General features: G+C 39.0%; 1 protein-coding gene and 1 non-coding gene across 6 annotated transcripts in view; one reads left to right on the top strand and one right to left on the bottom strand.

Annotated features, from left to right (window-relative positions):
* Positions 1-19514, top strand: part of FRMD6 (FERM domain containing 6) — a 92692-nt gene that overhangs the window by 40627 nt on the left and 32551 nt on the right. For all 5 annotated transcript variants that reach the window (XM_037155618.2, XM_037155617.2, XM_037155615.2 and 2 more), the window contains exon 2: positions 18525-18768. In XM_037155618.2, coding sequence (XP_037011513.2) covers positions 18670-18768 — 99 coding nt within the window. In that variant the 5' untranslated portion in view covers positions 18525-18669. The remainder of the gene's footprint in view (positions 1-18524; positions 18769-19514) is intronic.
* On the bottom strand, positions 4270-4376 carry LOC119057136 (U6 spliceosomal RNA). The gene has a single exon (XR_005084004.2). It is a non-coding gene; the product is annotated as a U6 spliceosomal RNA (small nuclear RNA).

Below are 19514 nucleotides of genomic sequence, written 5' to 3'. Positions count from 1 at the left end.
GTGTGCACAGGCCAGCCCAGCCAGGCCGCTTAACCTGGGCTGCAGATTGTGAGAGGGGGGCTCAGACTCTAAAACAAGGTAAATGTGTGTGTGCATGGCTGTATAAATGTCAAACAAGGATACAGAATATTCATCAGATTATCTAAGAACCATGATTTGTATATATTATCTTTCTGTAAAAAGCTGATGAGCATTTATTACCCTCTATTGGATTTTCCAGCATCATAATAGTTCATATGTATATAACATTTTGTAACTTTAAAGGGAATTTAAGAGACACTTTTATTTGATCCTCAGAGTAATAGTCTGTTTTACAGATGAGAAGGTTAAATGACTTGTATGATTTGACACCTTCACCTGACACAGTCCGTGACAAAACCAGAGCATGACACTCCTCTCACTCTGAGGACTCTGCGTGTTTCCTTGCACCACAGCCACAGTCGCCCTGTTGGTGAAATATTTCTAGAGTATTTGCACGATACGGTGCAACACTTTAAATTCTTTTTTTTTTTTAATAGTGCCTTTTTTAAATCCATTGTAGTTTTTGACAGATGCTAAATCAACTTTTCAAACAGTCTCCCTCCCATGATGATGCATTTGACTTGGCACAAAATTCTAGATCATTAGATTTTCTCTGCAAGATATGTGTAAAATTTCACACTATCAGTCTTTTGTTCAGAGCAGCTGTTACCTTGGAAAAGCCTCTTAATTTGTAGGCTTGGTTAGTGAAATTAAAATAAAGGTGTTTTGAATGCTTTCACATTATACATTTAAAGGTGAAACATTAAATACAGTTACCTTGATTTCTCTTTAGAACTTTATAATTTTTAAATGGGAATAAAGAAGGCTGTGAAGCTGTAATGAACCATAGTAGTGTTTTATGGAAGCATATCTACCAGAGGCTTTTATGTAGGAAGTTTTACCTACATATGGATCTTGCAGATGAAACCAAATTTAGCATGAGAACGTCTGCAATTCATTCTTTCATTCAACAGTCATCAGTGGGCCCAGCTGAACCAGGCATGGACCTGTCCCCCGAGGTTAGAGCCGGGTTGATGAGGGGAGACAGACAAACAAATGAACAATTATACCGTGGGACAGGTACAGTACTACTTATTTAAAACTCTGCTGTTCAATGTTTTGTTTTGTTTTGTTTTTGCATAGGAATTTTCTCCCGAATTCTTGCTGGGATGATACCTTTGATAAACATGAAAGGCCAACCTTTGTTTTTACTTATGTAGTATCCTTTAAAATTATAGTCTATTTCCAAATCGCCATGAATTCTTACATTTTAATTCTTAGGTCTCATTTAAACTTTCTGAAGCCATGAATTTAATCAGTTTAGCTGATATTTATCACTTGTGTTCACACCCTGCACATGCAGCAAGGGGACTTCGGGCAATGTATTAATATATAAGGCACTTTAATGATCATGTAGATTCATTAAAGCTTTTTTGTATCAATTTTCTATTATATAAATTATATACAATATAAAGTTCACAAATTTTAAGTAGATAATTTGGTGACTTTTGACAAATGCATATAATCGTGTAAGCCATGTTATAGTCAAGATACAGAACATGTCACATCAAAAATTTCTCTACAGCCACTTTTTGGACAAACCTCTTCTCCACATTGGCTTTCTCCTTTCCCCCTTACACCCATCTCAACCCCTGACAACCACTGATCTTCAGTTTTGCCTGTTACAGAATTTCATATAAATAGAATCATATGACATGTAGTCTTTTGTGCCTTGCTTTTGTATCTGGCTTTTTTTGCTTAGCATAGTGCTTTTCTTTCTTTTCTTTTTCTTCGTATTTGTGTATTTTGTGGCATATATCAGTAGTTCCTTTATATTAACAGGTATTCTTCAGTTGTCACTATTATTTACTCATTTACCTATTATTAGTGGATATTTGGATTGTTTTGAGTTTGAAGCTACTATGAATGAAATTACTAGGAACATTCATGTGTTAGTCTTTGGTAGACATACCTTGTCATTTATGCTGAGCAAATACATAAGGATGAGATATCTGAATTATATGATAAATGAATGTTTGACTTCATAAGACCCTGTCAAATTGTTTTGCAAAGTGGCTGTACCGTACAACTTTCCCACCAGTGGTGCTGAAGAGTTCTAGTTGCTCCAGACTCTCACCAAGACTTGTTATTACCAGCCTTTTTATTTTTACCACTGTGGTGGGTATATAATGGCATCTCAATGTAGTGTTTTGCATTTTCCTAATGTCTAATAATGTCGAGCATAATTTCAAATGATTATTTGCCATTTGTATATCTTCAGTGAAGTGACTATTTGTTTAAATCTTTTCTTTATATTTTTAAGAGAGTTAGTTATCTTCTGTTAGTTGGTCATAAGAGCTATCAGTGTATTCTGAGTTGGAGTCTTTAATCAGATAAATGTTTTTAAATTAAGTTCTCAGCCTGAGGATTGCATCATCATTTTTAAAGTGAATTTCAAAGAGCAGAATTTTTAATTTTAAAGAAGTTGAAGTTTTTTTTTAATGTTTAATGTTTTCTGTGCCCTGAGAAACCCACTATCACACAAGTCTTCTCCTAGAGGTTTTCTCTAAGTTTTATAGTTTTAATTTTTACATTTAGATCTGTAATTCATTTCAAGTTAATTTTTATGTTAGGGTTGAGGTCAGTTTTTTTCATATGGATATCTAATTGTTCCAGTACCTTTTGTTGCACATTTTTCCCTTTCTGTTTTACTTTGGCACCTTTGTCAAAAATCAAATGAATATGTGTGGTTCTGTCTCTGGACTTTCTATTCCACTGGGCTGGATATCTGTCTTCAGTACAACATGTTACTATTATGATTACTGTATGTACTCTTCAGGGTAAGTCTGAAAGTCAGTGAGTCCTCCAAGTTTGAACTTGAGTAGTGACAGCAGACATCCTTGCCTTGTTACATAACGGGAAAACCATTCAGTCTTTCAACATTAAGTTTAACATTTTTCATGAACTGTCATGACTTTCTGTACTCTTAGAGCAAATAATTTCCAAATTGTAGACAGATGACTTCAATTGGAAGATGTGTTTGAAATACTCTGTAGACGTGATTTTAGAAATTTATCTCCTGATCACCGAGACCTGTTTTGAAAACTTAAAACTTTCCAATTCTTACCTGAAAAAACCTTGTTACCCAGCTTTCCTTTGAAAGTCCATGGCTAGACTCAGTACCATGTTTTCTTAATTTACTCTTCCAAATGTGAAAGTCATGAACGAAAATTGGCGCTCCTCTCAGTGAGTACTGTTTGAACACTTGAAGAGTTTCGCCTTTGGATCTGCGATGATAGCATAGCAAGGCAGATGTCAGCGGGAGGTAGCCTTTGTGGGGGGAGTCAGGGAGGGAGGTGGCAATGCCGCACCATCGGCCTTGGGCGGTGCTCTTGCCAGGAGGGATGGCCGACCTTGGAATCAGGCTGCTCATCAGATTTTTCCCGGGATAAAAGTCTCTAGGTCAGCCTCTAGACGAGGTGCCTTTCTAGCATGATGAGAGCCATCTAAAAAAGCAGTGCTGAGCAGAGGCAGGATAGTTTCTGGTTTTTGTTTGATTGGTTGGTTTGCTTTTAGCTCTAACCTTTAAGGTCGAGCTGTGGTTTCATTTTTCATGGAGGATTAACCCTGTTAGCATAAGGTAAGGTGTGATTCTGATTTCCTTCCTCCACACCCTTTAAAAACTAGACTTCAGGTCTCTCTCAGAGCATTAGAAGATGATTACTGTAAGAAGGAATGCTCTCTTTTAGCGCTGTATCGTGTGAGGGCAGGGGATGGTGTACATCAGAGAACCAGAAAACCCAACGAACAGGCAGGTCAAAAGGAGGCAACTAGACTGGGCTGTTCGGTGACTCAGTATTGGATTTTATTTATTTGACAACTTTGTCTCTAACGTACCTATTCGCAGCAAACACCCCCAAACATGTAAATAAGTACTTTTATGGCAATATAAAGCCTTGTTAGAATGTCTGGAGGAATCTTTTACTTTGAAGTTTATAGATTGTGCTTTTGATGTTGTTTTACTGTAAAGAATGCCTGCACCCATGCGTTTCACTTCACCCCATTCTGCACATTCGGCACATGCACTGTGTGTGTGCGCGCGCGAAGGTGTGTCTCACTGCAAATGCTACTTTCTGGGGTGTGTTCAGCTAACAAAATAATTTCAGCCCAGAATTTATGTGTGTAAGGGTAAAAATTAGATTCCTTATATCTCAAAGTCCATTCCTGGTTTCATGAACATTTTTTTTCCTAAATCTGGAATGCTTCATGAATTTGCGTGTCATCCTTGCGCAGGGGCCATGCTAATCTTCTCTGTATCGTTCCAATTTTAGTGTATGTGCTGCCGAAGCGAGCACTCATGAACTTTTTTTTAACATATAATTTTGCAACTACTGGAGTAGGAGGCAGGTTTTATTAGCATCTGGGTACGTTTACTTTAGTAAATCATTTTAGCACTTTTAAAAATTGATTTTAGAGAGAGAAAGGAAGGGGGAGGGAGAAACATTGGTTTATTGTTCTATTTCTTTATACATCTCACTGGTTGATTCTCATATGTGCTTAGACCAGGATCAAACCTGCAGCCCTGGTCTGTGTACAGGGATGATGCTTTAATTATCTGAGCTACTGGCCAGAGCTAGCATGTTTCTTGACTTTCTATTTAAATACATAAAACATGAACTTTCTGAAAAGAGACTAGATTCAACAAAGTTGTTTCCTACCTGTGGGAATTTTTTAATAGAATTTAGAGAAGAAAATTTCAGGAAGAAATAGCACTTGGTACCTGCCTAAAATGAACTGGTATCATCTTGCCAGGTCATTTGCTCAAAGGGTCAGTTTCTTCACCTATAAAATTAAGTGGTTGGACTAGATCACCTCTAAGATCTTATACAGTGGTCAAGTTTTCATTCGATATTACTTTATTGCATTATTTTTCTGTCTAGTAGTAGATAGGAAGCCAGAAATTAATATACACACATGCCATTGAATAGTAAAAGCTCCTGTAAGAATTCATTAACACCACCAGAATATCTAAGGCTTGCTTGCTTGCCTTTTCTTTTTTTCTGGTTTCAGGGCCATAGAAACAGTTTTGTATAGGCAAAATAATATTTTATAAAGACTATTTTAATGTGTTGTAGTTGATTTCATATTTGTCCTATCTTAAGTGATAAAGTTTAATCACTAGTCTGAGGTTAATCACAGCATTTTCAGCATCAGTAACTCTGATTTATTTTACTTCTTTCAAATTGTGAAATACACACACATAGAAGAATGTTATAATGTCTATATACATTTTAAATAATAATAGTAATAAAAGGACACCGTTGTATTCACTACCAAGCTTAAGAAAAAGAATGTTTCTTTAGCACGTTTGATGCTCCTGCCCATTTCTTAAGACCCCAAACCCCCTGCCGGCCCCTCCAGCACCACTACTACAGGTTTGAGGTTAATCATTTCTTTGCCTTTCTTTAGAGTCTTTCTATACAGGGTCCGACAGAAGTAACGCCCTCCTGAGTGTGGTTGGTAGGGTAATAATATGGGTATAAAATTTTATGGTTTTAATTTGAACATTTCACCTAAAATGTCACACAGTGTGCTTGAGCATGTTACAGAATTGCATGCTTAGGATTTTGTAATAAAAAGGGGGCCTTATTTGTGCCGAGCGGTGTGTGTGTGTGTGTGTGTGTGTGTGTGTGTGTATCCTTAATTGACATATGGGTTATAGTTGCCTGGTTTTTAACTTCCTATTCATATAAAAGAATCATACAGTATCTATATTCTTCTGCAACTTGCTTTCTTTGCTCAGTATTGTTATTGAGATGCATACTTGTTCATGTGTAGCTTGTTAATGTACCACATTTTAATTATATATTCTACTGTCAGTGGACTTTCACATTTCCAGTTTGTACATCACATCTCATCGTTGTTGTTAAGAAACATTTATAACGTGGAAGAATCATTGTGCGATGTTACAAGAAAGCTAGCAACTTTCCAAATGTCTAATTTAATCTTTGTTAAAGGCATTATACTCTCTTTGGAAAAACATATTTCATGGAAACATAAGTAATTATTAGTATTTTAGATATTACTACTAGATAATGAGAACTTCACAGCAAAATGATTATCTAGAAAACCGGAGTTTCTATGTTAGAAAGTTAAGTGCAGGTGCCATGAATGAAGGAATCAAAGATTTCATTGTGGAAATTAGAAGCAGATGCTCCCAAGTTCAGCAATTTGCCCTGAGAACAGCACTTTTTTTGGCAGTGTTGTGCTAGAAACTCATCGTGGTTGAAAGAGATTTTGTGCCTGGTTTCTAAACCTAGTAGGACTTTGGAATACAGATGCCTATAAAAAAATACTTTTTCTGGTGTACCTTTATTTATTTAAAAACTATACTATGAATTGTATTTCTTTATTTTATTTTTAAATAATTGTTTTTATTTTTTAATTACAGTTGACATACACTATTATATTAGTTTCAGGAGTCCATCCCAGTGATCAGACATTACGTAACTTACTAAGTGATCATCCTGATAAATCTCACACCCGTCTGACACCACACATTGTTATTAGAATATTATTGACACTATTCCCTATGCAGTACTTGACATCCTCTTGACTATTTTGTAACAACCGATTTAGACTTCTTAATCCTTTCATCTTTTTCACCCATTCCTATCAACCTCCTTCCCATTTCTTGTTTGGGACTCTCTGTGCTTCCTGGACTTGTATGTCTGTTTCCTTCACCAAATTAGGAAAGTTTTCTGTCATTATTTTTTACATAGGTTTTCAATTCCTTGCTCCCTCTCTTCTCCTTGCACACCCACGATGCAAATGTTGGTACTCTTTAAGTTGTTCCTCACCTTTTTCTCGATTTTTTTTCTTTTTGCTCTTCTACTTGGATGTTTTCTGTTTTTTGTCTTCCAATTTTCTGATTTCCTCTCCTTCATCTTTTCCACTGTTGATTCTGTGATGTAGTCTTCATTTCTGTCAGGTTTTTTTTTATGGTTTCTCCTTTTGTTTTTGTTTCCTGTTTCTTTGTGGAAGTTCTCACTAAGTTCGTCTGCTTTCCCCCTCAGTTTATGGAGCATCTTTATAGTGTTTTGAACTCTGTATCTAGTAGATTGTTTGTCTCCATTTTGTTTAGCTCTTTTTGTGGAGTTTTCTTTCATTTGGACATGTTTCTTTGTCTTCTCAGTCGGTAGCCTTTCCGAGTTTGTTTCTATATAATAGGTAGAGCTCCTACATATCCCAGACCTGGTAGAATGGCCTAATACAGTAGATGTTCTGTAGGTTTCGGTGGCACAGCCTCCGCCATCACCCAAGCTGGGTGTTCAGAGTGGACCCCTGTGTGGGCTGTGCACACCCCCTTGCAGTTGAGCCTTGTTTGCTATGGGCACATCAATGGAAAGGATTCACCCCCAGGCCTGTCAGCTGCAAGTACTGGCTGATACCACCAAGCACTGACCTCTGGCCACAGACTTTGAACCATCAGGGAGAATCAGCTGTGCAGGGGCTCACCTTAAAGAGCAGGACTTACTTCAGTGGGGTTCTGGTGCTTGCTGAGTTCGCCCCTTGAGTGTGTCATTTGTGGAGGTAGTTGGGTGGTGGGGCTCTAATGTTGGTCTGTAGCTGTCCACTGGGTACACTGGCTTTGGGGTCTCTCAAGTTGTACAGGCCGAGGTCAGTCACTGCCTATGTTCTGCTTAGGGTCACACAGCGTAAGCTACAAAGCAATCTGCAGATGGCTGCTACCTGTGATTGGAGGGACCCATGTGAAGCCAAGCTGTTCGTAGTGCCAGGTGTGGGGCCACTAAGAGAAAGAGATCTGGGGATTGCTTAGGCCAAAAGCTGCCTGTTGGAGTTTGTGGGGAAAATATGAAGCAAGAGCCATTTGTATGGAAAAGCCACTGGAAACAGCTTGGGTGGGTCTGAAAGTCGGGTGGGGTGGGGCCTCAGGGAATCACCAGGGTGGAGCAAGTAGTGTGAGCCAAGTTGATGGAGTCTCAGATACGATGCCTGCCTGCCTGCCAGCTCTGTGGCTCTTGGAGGGGAGGGCTCATCAAAGGAATAATGGCCTCTGACAGCATTTCTGTTTGGAAGAAAGCTGCCCGCCCCCAGCTCTCACCTTGATACCAGACACTTCAGTTCTTTTTTGTATGCTTCTGGTGCCTTTCAAGCTACTGCTGCCCTAACCCTGGAGCTCAGAGGGAGGAGTCCAAGTAAGTCTGTGTGAAGTCTCTTTAGGAGTTCCTGTCTAGGACTCCAGGAACCCTCTGTCTCCCTCAGCCTCAATCCCTGCTGGTTTTTGTAGCCAGAAGTTATGGGGACTTCTCTTCCTGCACTGGAATACAGGGCTAGAAGTGCCGAGTATGGGACTGGGACCCCTGGCTCCTGAGGAGGGATCTCTGCAGCTGAGATATCCCTCCAACGTTTATCCACCTCACGTGAGTGTGGGAGCAGCCCATTGGGTGTATCCACCCCCCTACCGGTCTTGATGTGGCTAGTTCTATAATACCCTGGTTGTAGGACTTCCATTCAGCCAGATTTCAGGTGGTTCTGAATGATGGTAGTTCTATAGTTGTAATTTTGATGTGATTGTGGGAAGAGGCAAGTTTCGCATTTACCTACCTGCCATCTTGACTGAAAGCAATGTCCCACTTTTTTTCCTGTTGCTCTCCCCAGCCCTGCCCACCCCACTGCTCCCATAGTCATTCTTCACCTCATTGTTCATGCCCATGGGTCCTTTATACATGTTCCTTGACTTGCCCCTTCCTCTTCTTTCCCCTTCTTCTTCCCCTTTGGTCACTGTGAGCTTATTCTTTATTTCCGTGTCTCTGGTTCTATTTTTTCATTTGTTTATTGTGTTGATTAGATGAGATCTTATGCCTGGCTTATTTCACTTAGCACGATACTCTCCAAGTTCCATCCATACTGTACCAAAGGATAGGAGTTCTTTCTTTCTGCTGTGCTGTATTCCATTGAGTAAAGAAACCACTATTTTTTGATTCACTCATTCACTGCTGGCCCTTAGACTGTTTCCAGCACTTGGCTGTTGTAAATAATGCTGCTATGAACATTGGGGTGCAAGGGTTCTTTGGAATTGGTATTTCAGGATTCTTAAGGTCTAATCCCAGCAGTGGGATCACTGGATCAAAAGGCAGTTCCATTTTTAGTTTTCTGAGGAAATCCCATACTGTCTTCCACAGTGGCTACACCAGTCTGCTTTCCCACCGTAGTGCACTAGGGTTCCTTTTCTCCACATCCTCTCCAGCACTTACTTGTTGATTTGTTAATGATGGCCATTCTGACTGGTGTGAAGTGGTATCTCTTTGTGGTTTTAATCTACATCTCTCTGATGACTAGTGATGCTGAGCATCCTTTCATAGGCCTATGGGCCCTCTATACCATATTTTTTCAGACCATAAGATGCACCTGGGTTTTAGAGGGGGAAAATAGGAAAAAAAATTTGAAGCAAAAAATGTGGTAAAATATTTAATAACATAAATACCATAATATTTCACCAATGTAAATGTAAACAGAACTCAGCAGCAGCATTAACAACCATTATTCCTCCCAAGTTTGGGGGGGTGCATCTTATAGTACAAAAATATGGTATGTCCTCCAGAAGCAATTTCTTTAAAATTTATTAATTTTATCATTGCACGTGCTCTTCTTGTCTACCTAGCATCTCCCCTCATCTCCCAACTTCTTAAAAGTACCCAGGTTTTTGTTTTGATGTCCGTGTACGTCAGGGAAGTTAATCTGAAGTCCAGCTATGGCTCTGGAGGTGGCCCTGTAGTTGATCTAACTCCCCCCACCCCCCAGAGATGGGCAGCTTGATCTAAGGCACCCGGTCGGGATGAGTGTCAGTACTCTTGTTGGCCCCCACACTGCATTTGATGTGCCTACTCTGAGGAATGACAGCCTTATTTCTTTTAAGATTTTATTTATTTTGTAGAGAGAAGGAAGGGAAGGAGAAACAGGGAGACAAACATTGATGTGGTAGGAGGTACATTGATCGTTGCCTCTTGCAAGCCCCCAGCCAGAAACCTGACCCGTGACCCAGGCGTGTGCCCCGACTGGTGATCAAACCAGGGACATTTGGGTTCGCAGGCCAGCACTCAGTCCACTGAGCCACACTGGCCAATGTGATGTTATTTTTGATGCACGGATTTACTAATCTGTTCTTGTTGTTAGACTACTTAGATTTTTTTCCCAGTTTTTACTCTGATGGATAATGATTCACTGAGTACTTTTGTTCAAAAGTGTGATTGGCTTTGGTTGAATTATTTCCTCATATATTCCTTAGAAGTCAGACTATTTGATCCTATCCAGTAGGATCAAAAGGTATGAACATCTTCATAATTCTTACGACAGGCCATGTCACATTGATTGCAGTGATTTCAGTGCTAACTACAGCTTGTACACACATCCATTTCACTAGTTTTTCTCCTCATCTCAATATAAAGCTCCTTTATCGGTCTTTCTTATATTTCCCCTTTGCTATAGCCAAGGACTAGCTGTATAATTTTATTTAGTAGAGTGCAATAAGCATTATTTGTCACCAACTCAAGTCCACTTTAATTATAAGGTTTTCTTCCCACCCCAGCCCCAAGCTGTAGCAAACCTCATTGGTTAAATACAGAAATGAAACAATCAGTTAGCTGCTAACTGGAGAAAAATGCCATTTCTTTTAGAACTCAAGATATGATTAATGACAGGGTAGATGGATTATGACCACCACATATTACCAAAAAGCAATTCTTAACATTTGCTTTCCATGATATGAAGTTAATGTTACTTGGTAGAAAGTGAGAAGCCTATTAAATAATCTTAACAGTCTCGCTTCAGAGGTGAGAAAAATGGACACAGAGATGAAGAGAGTTGCCCAGGGCACCCAGGTGGCAAGTGTCACAGCTGGGGCTCCATTCTGGGCAGTCTGGCTCTGGAGGGCGCGCCCCAAAGCAGCGCATCACATTCCTGGCGCTGTCTTCCATCTTGCCAAACTCAGCTTTCCATAGATTCAGTAACGACATTGTAAGTGTGGCTATTATTTACAGATTTACTCATAGGCGTGTTCATACATGTTTACATAGCTCTCTGCTTATATTACATATAACAGCCTGTTACAATAACTATTTCAAGTAGCATACGCATCCATTTACAGTTGTGGAGTGTCGTGATGTTACAGTCTGTGCTGGTTTGCATCCGGTAATTAGCTTAATGATTTACCCTTACCCAATTTATAAAAGAGACCCAGAATTAAAGCTATTTTTTACTGAAGTTGCTTTAGTTTACAACAGTCCTTTAAACTGACCAGTGGCCAAATATATATCAAATGTACTTAGCAGTACTTTGTTTGCAAAAATGAGCATTTTTTGGCAGCTGTTGTAATTTATTACAAATGGACAACACAGTAAAGCACATTCAGCACAACTCTGTAATAGCACATTGTGGTCTTTAATAAGACAGGGCTGTTCACCAGCAAATTAGTATTCAGGATGAGATTTTCTGTTATGAATAATTGCCCTGTACTTTGTTTGCATTAAAGGAATTTATGTGTTTTCCCACAAATTGTTTGCTGTGTGTGGTGCGAGAGTGGTGGTGTCTGATCAGCAACTTAACCACCTAAACTTTTCAGTTACGCAGATTTTTTTCTACCTTCTAAGTCTTTGGTAATGAAATATATTCGTCATAGTGAATATTCTACTTTGTTTTAGAATTGAGAGAAATTTTAAACCTTAGAGCATTGCTTTTTTTCCCCTAGTAAATACAATCTTTGTGGCCAGTGATAGTAAACACTTAGTGAATAAATGAATAAGTGTGTCAAGCAGTAAATCAGCTTTTTGTTTGAATAGGCTGTATTAGAGAGGACTTAGTTGCAAGTGGCAGAATTAGCTTAAGATGGAAAAAATATATTGGCTCACTATATGGGAATTCCCAGGAATGGTTTCTGGCTTCAGACACAGCTAGAAACAAACAGCAGTTAAAATGATGTGACTGGGATTCTTTCTGAGCTTCACTTTCCTCTGTTTTGTCTTCCTTCTTCAGGCAAATTCTTACCATGTAAAGATGATGGTCAGCAACTCCAGGTTCACATCATTTGCTCAAATACCAATTTGCTCAAATACCAATCCACAAAGAAGAGCAGCCCTCTCCATCTCAACATTTGTGTAACAAATTTCATGGAGGAATCCTGACTTTGCTTGGCTTATATGTCTGCCGTTTAGACCAAGCACTGTGACTTGAGAATAGGGTACCTGTTTGGCCAGCCCTGGGTCACATCCTTACCTTTAATCCCCTTTCCACTGGTCCGGAGTAGAGAACATGCTGTGATTGATAGCCATCTGGAAACCTGGGAGATGGAGAGGAGCTCTCTTCAATGGAAAGATGGTGCCAAGTAGATTAAAACAGATGTCCACATTCCAGCACACATTTGAACCTGTACACCCATACACACTTTCTCTTCTTCATAAATTTCATAAATAAAATTTCAAAGGATTCACCACCTGACATGATGCAACTATTCCATTTACAACAAACAATACGTTTTACTTCCTGACCCCAAAGTAGACCTCCCAAAGTCTAGTCCAGTTGCTGCATCTGGCTCTCAGTTCTAGAACTCTAGGTTATATGTATTCTTGTTCATTATTTGTAGATGTGCCTTCTTGTGACTGTTAGTTTAATGACTCTTCCCTCGACAACCTGATAGCTAGTATTTTATATCCATTATGTCATTTAATCTTTCCAGTATTCCTAGGAGGCCGACATTATAGATTTTACAGATGACAAATCAGGCTCGGAGATTAGGTACTTGCCCAAGGATATATAGCAAGTATTGTACAATCCAGATTAGAACCCAGGTTTGACTGATTGGGGAGGTTAAGTTTTTCTTCTTGATTGATGTCCTATTCATATTATCCCTAAACACCTGAGGTTCAGTCAAAGGGGAGGTGATCTTTAGCTTTCAACAATCCCTTGTTTACCTGCTAGAGCAATGGTTGGAATGTAAGATGAGACAGTAACAGTCTGATATTCTCTCCAGAAGGTTCATAGATGTCAATTACTTTATTTGGGGTGGGAGGGGTGGCAAAACAGTAACTGCAAAACAGGCCATGAAGTAGAAAGTGTTCAGTTTACTTTAGAGAAATATAATTTTGTGGTTCCAAAATAGCTCATGTGATCAAACGACCCTTAAGAAGAAAAAGAAATTCTCATAATACAAAGCATACAGACAAAATGGAAATCAAGTATCAGTTGTTTCCAGGTTAATTTTTTGATTTCCCAGTGCTAGAATCAAAATATAGGGCTCTCTAGGAGCAAGTACCTGGTAATAATAGATGCGTACTTATGTGGAAAGTTTGGCAGTACACTACATTAAAAACTCAAGTTTCAAGAAGGCTAATGTTCAAAGCTTTTCTGAAGCCAGAGGCCATTAGACATTCAAAAGATTAAAAAATTTACCTTCAAGGTTCAAGCCAGATTTCTGAGTTTGGAACTCAGTTGATGACTTTTACTTGGGAAATTTGTGTTTAATAACAGTTGTACTGTTACATAAAGTTCTCACTTAACATCATCAATAGACTCTTGGAAACCACAACTTTAAGCAAAACGATGTATAATGAAACTCATTTTTGCATTGGCTAGTTGATATAAACAAGAGTTAAATTCCTACAGCTTATTTCTGGTCATAAAAGCGTCACCAAACTTCTAAATAAAGATCCAAAACACTTCTAATGTTAAACATTGAAATAAATGTGAGTTATAATACATTTAAGAAAGGTTAATAAAAACAAGTAAGACCATTATTTTCCAAGCCGCTTTTGGAGCCTGTCCCTGCAGCTCCAGGGCACAGGCAGGCCCCGGCCATGCCCAGGACGCCCTTCCGACACGGCCGCTCACGCTCACTCAGACTGGGACAGTGTAGAATGCCGTTCACCTCAAGTGCACATCTTTGGGGTGTGTGACATTACTCAGAGAAAACCTGTGCAAACAACCCTTGGGGAGAATGTCCAAATTCCACACAGGCACTGACCCCCTGGGAATGAATTTTTTTTCTCTCATCAGTGTGGTAACAAAACAACATCTAATGAAACATTATTTGAGGATCAGCTGTACTTAAAAAAAGAGCTGAATGGTAAAAAAGTAGCCGTAATGGCTGTATAAAGAAACCTGCAGGGGTGTCCAACACTTGGCATCTGTGGGCCACACTGGAAGAAGAAGAGCTATCTTGGCCACACATTAAATACACAAACATGAAAACTGATGAGCAAAAAAAATATGTGAGATTTTAAGCAAATTTACCATTTTGTGTTGGGCCACATTCATAACCGTCCTGGGCTGCGGGTGGACACCCTGCTGGAGGGTTGGTTCACAACCGTGGGTGCCTTTGCCTCCAGGAAACACAGGGCACTGTCGGGGTGGGCACGTCGGGGTGTTTCAGGGCCTTGTACTAATCTTCCTATCAAACACCTGTCTTTTCACCTTTTTAGGGTGATACTCGCAAAACGGAAACCTCCCCTTTGCCTCCACTGAAAGTATGTTGGTAGGAAATTTTGGGTGACTTCATTTTTTTTTTAAATAAACTTTTTATTGTAGAATACTTTCAGGTATACAGGAGTTGCAGAGATAGTACAAAGAGTTCCCATGTACCCACTTTCCCCTATTGTTAACTCTTAAACAACTGTGGTACATTTGTCACAATTAGTGGACAAATATAGCTGTATTACAGGTGGGGCAAAAGTAGGTTTACCGTTGTTCGTATGGAAAATAATCCACTAATTAATAATGCAAGAATACACTGTGTGTCGTGTACTCAAACCGTAAACATACTTCTCTTATACCCTGTATATGGAACCAGAGTCCATGCTTTTATTTCAAGGTGACCCAATTTCAAAGGTTATTTCCGATAATTTCTTCAAAAAAAACCCCACCAAATTATGTTTTAAGTATTTTATTTATTTGTTTATGAGAGGGGGGAGGGAGGGAGAAGGAAAGGAAGAGAAATATCAATGCATGGTTGCCTCTTGCATGCCCCCCAACCGGGGACCTGGCCTGCAACCCAGGCATGTGCCCTGACAGGGAATCGAACCAGTGACCTTTTGGTTCATAGGCTGGTGCTGAATCCACTGAGCCACACCAGCCAGGGCTCTTTCCAGTAATTTCTAAAAAATGAAAATCAGTATAGAATGTTCACACCAGGTAATGGTTTCTTGATCCTTAAAAGAAATAATTTTGTAACCATCAGTGCTTATCAGGAAATAAGGACTTAAAATAATATGGGTTTAAAATCCAAGTGTGGGAATTACAGCTTAACTTTTCATGTGCAAGTTGGGTATTAATAAAAACGGCAAGGTGGAGTTTGATTGATAGCGTGTTGTTGTTGCCTGGAAAGTATGATATTAAGACATGGTTTGTTCTTTGTAGATAACCTAGTCTAGATCACTGGACAGAAAAAAGTCTGCCCTGGAATAGGAAGTGCGCCCCCTTAGGACTGAGTTGAAATTTACTTTAGGACACAGAATAAGTAGCCAGTGGATACAAGGCTAATTTCTATAATTCAGATTGGTACCAATTTAGTCTAATACTTTTCCTCAGGACTGTCCAATTTAAGATTAATTTTTATACTGGAGCATATTTTAGAGAGAAAGAGTTATTTGCTATTTCAGTTAAACCTTTTAATCAGTTTTAATGCAGTCTTGGGTAAAGTAAAAATTTAATCCTATTGCTCTTTAAGGGCTTTTTTAGTTTGCTACATTCAAAGCTTTCTAGAAAAAGCAACAATAAACTATTACTGCTTTTTAAAGACTCTGCTTTTATTAAATTTTCTTCAGTAATCCTCTTTTAGTCTTTTTTTACTGCATTATTTGAACCATGAAATAAATAAAAATTATACTCAAATGAAATTTTAAAATTAATGAAGCTTTGGAAACATCCCAAACCTCAGAACATATTTTTCCCTAGGTTTTTTTTTTTAATTCTAGAAAGTAGGTCAGTAAAAATACCCCTCTTTAATTGGTTTAATTAGAAATGGAAAATTATAAGAGTAACTGAATTTGAAGTGTAGATTTAAGTAAGAAAAAACATACTGGGATTGATACCACTTAAATGTTTGAATTTAAATAAGATGCATTCGAGCACAGCTTATCATTTTTGTAAGATTTTAATAGCAGAGAGGAGAACTGAGTGTTGGAAAATATCAATATATAGGGGAAATTTTGCCATGAAATACAATCCTTGACAAGGAAATCGTTTTAGAACCATGTTTCTTACATGGTACGCCTAAGAGCTTTGCTCTGCCAGACCTTGATAAATATGTGCTGGGTGAGGCAGTATTCTCCACCCAAGAAAGCTTGGGAAATCTTAAGTTTAACAAACTCAGAGCCTTTAGCATTTTCTGCATTTTTATGAGAGGGTATAGTTGGGGTACCCTATGTCCCCATTGTATTTATCCCTAGATCACCTGCTAACATCTTTCAGGAAAATGTTCTGAGTATATATATGTAACCTCTTTTAGGAATTTATACCTTCAAAAATGTTGAGGACTTTTTTCCCAGTTACCTTTATGATGTGATATCATTTTACGTATGTTGCTTCCCCCGATTCCGTACCTTTGTTTTCCCAGTGTGTACTGTGGGGGTATTATATCCTAACTGGTGCTTAGCACCTTCCTTCTGTTAACTCAAGTGTGAATTCCAAACGTGACTGCATATGAGAAATAGCTGAGGAGCTTTTTTAAAAGATTGAGGTTCCCCGGCCCTGACCCCGGAGATTCTGATCGAATAGACATGTCACTGTGTTCAAGATCCCATATTTATTCCAGGTGCCCAAGGGATTCTGGTGCAGTCAACACTGGCCCTGTGGTTGGTGCTTGGAGCTGTCGAACTGAAAGTGTGCATGTTTCAGATGGGGTGGGCTGGGGCCCAGTGAGTTCATAGTCACAGAACACACGGGTCAGCCATCCCAGCCTGGAGAGAGCTGCAACACTGACCTGCAGTGACCCTTTGGGGTGAATTGCTGACTGTGACCTACTGTGAAACAATTGTTATTATCTTTTAAGAAAAGCAGCTTACTCCTAAGGGAGTTTTTGGTCCCCTTCCTGATGAGGAAATACTGTATATAAGATTACCATTTGTTTTTACTTAGTTTGCGCAGCTCCCTTGTGGATAGTATATTATTTATATTCAATACTTTAAAAAGAAATAGTAGGTTATATTTATTCATGATGTCATCTAAGAGTATATTCTCTTTCACCCTCCCACTGTTGACAGATGGACATTTAACCTTAAGAAGCAAATAGGCCGAAATTCTATCTCATTTATGTGAACACTGATAAGAGCTTTTCTATTAAAACTACAGGGTTACAACTCTCTGCTTGGTGAAATAGTTCCATATTCCTGGACATTCTCTTTTGGGTCCCACTAATATAGGATCGATATAAATATAACAATATAATGGAACTATATAAATATTGTTAATGGTTCAAGGGGCAAAGAGTCTTACTATATCTTGGTTGAATAGTGTCGTGTTAGCAATAAGATATGAAATATACTTCTCAAAAGTAACAAATATCCACCATTTGTTTCAAAATTACTCAGCAAGGCCTTGCCAATGCAGTGAGACATGCAGTAAGATATGAAACAGAAATAAAAGGTGTAATCATTAGAAATTGGAGACAAACTTTTCATTTCTTGCAAACAAAATAAAATTAAAATGTTTAATAAACTGATTAGCTATCAGAGGTATTCAAAATCCACATTTCTTTTGTATACAAACATGGTTTGATATATACAGTCTTTTGTTATTCCTATTTTATTGGTTGGTGAAATAACATAGAAAAATTGTTTGCACTGTCAGATTAGAGAATCAGGAGAGAGATCAGTTCCAAAAAACTGAGGGAGAAAAAGGTTGTGAGGAGGGTTTAACAACCATGGTAAATGTCATGGAGACATCCATTAAAGTGACTCCTGCGGACACTGCTCATGGTCTGGAGGTCACTGGCATCCTTTGTCTAAGCCACGGGGGTGACGTGAAGGAAGTGAGAGCCAGACCATAGCGGCTGAAGAAGGAATGGAATGAGAGAGCCAAGACATGTATTTGAGTTTGTAATGGAAGGGGGAAGAGTTTGAGAATTTTGTTGTAGTTGCTCTTTTGTCATTTTGCTGATTTTCAGAGCCGTTTGTTCTCTCTCATGCGAGGCTGGACACTCCTCCAAGGCAGGCTGTGCTTCTGTGAGCTCTGCAGTGTACGATACCACCGCAGTTGTGAGGGGCACTCACCTTTATGTGTAGTTCACGGCAGTGAATGAAAGTTTTTTAAATGGTTGTTAGTGGGCAAAGCACAGAACAAATTTCGGAGAGTTCTCATCCCTTCTGCTAGGCAGCCCTGGCTTTGAGACGTGCTGTCTCTGTGCCAACGAGAGCACCGGTGTTGCTGCTCATCCCCCTGTCTCTCCTCGCCCATCTTGCCACCTTTATTCATGGCTTGCTTTGTTGTTGTTACAGCTATGAAACCTACATAGTGGAACCGCATGATGCTTCTCCTGTAGAGCCTGTGATGAGGAGCAGAGTTTGGCTTTGGAGTTCTCGGAACCAGAGGAATTGCCGAGGACTCAGAGCCCAGTCCTGACCACTAGAGAGCCCACACACAATGAACAAACTGAACTTTCATAACAACAGAGTCATGCAAGACCGCCGGAGTGTGTGTATTTTCCTTCCCAATGATGAGTCTCTGAACATCATCATAAATGTGAGTAGATCCCACTTAAGAAATGTCTAAATAATTGTGTTCCTGCCAGTGACCACATTCAAGTTATGACTTGGTCCATTAAGGGTGAAATTGTTACAGAAGGAGACCATTAATACTGTTGGAGGTTACGGTGTTAAAGTCGTCTGCACAGGTATGAACTTTGAGTTATGGCTTAAGTGCTGCTGCCTTCAACATTCTCTTGCCGGGGGTAAAAGTAGAGAATTTTGGTTACTGTATTATAGAAAAATAAACACTTTGCTTTTTTAAATTTTTTTATTAAAATATAATTTTTACGGATATATAATATGAATTTGCTTTTTAAATACTTTTGTACTTCCCCATGTGAAATGGTAGTGATTACTAGCTTTTTAGTGTGTTTTGATCATTGGTTTAATAGTAGCCCAAGTCTAGCCAATTTTAAGAATAGGCTGTGTTTTGAACATTAATCTGTTACTTAAGTTTCATGAGTCAACATTAATTCTCTCTAGCTCATCTGAATATTAAGGAACATGACAATTTTATAACTTTTAAAACTGAGTTGTAATTTACATGCAGCAAAGTATTATGTAAGAATCTTAAGCGTGCAGCTCAGCGAAGATTTACAAATACATACATCCATGTAGTCGTGGTCCAACCGGAGGTTCAGGGCATTCCCAGCACCCAGAGTGATGTTTTATCCCTCTTCCCAGTTAACAGTCTCGCCCAAAGGGCAGCAACTCTCCCACCTCTGTCACTGGAGAGTAGTT

Source organism: Artibeus jamaicensis, unplaced genomic scaffold (genome assembly GCF_021234435.1).
Source record: "Artibeus jamaicensis isolate MK-2021 breed Jamaican fruit bat unplaced genomic scaffold, CSHL_Jam_final contig_548, whole genome shotgun sequence".
NCBI classification, from domain to species: domain Eukaryota; kingdom Metazoa; phylum Chordata; class Mammalia; order Chiroptera; family Phyllostomidae; genus Artibeus; species Artibeus jamaicensis.
Note: the sequence above shows the minus strand (reverse complement) of the source record. Positions and strands in the feature narration are given on the sequence as shown.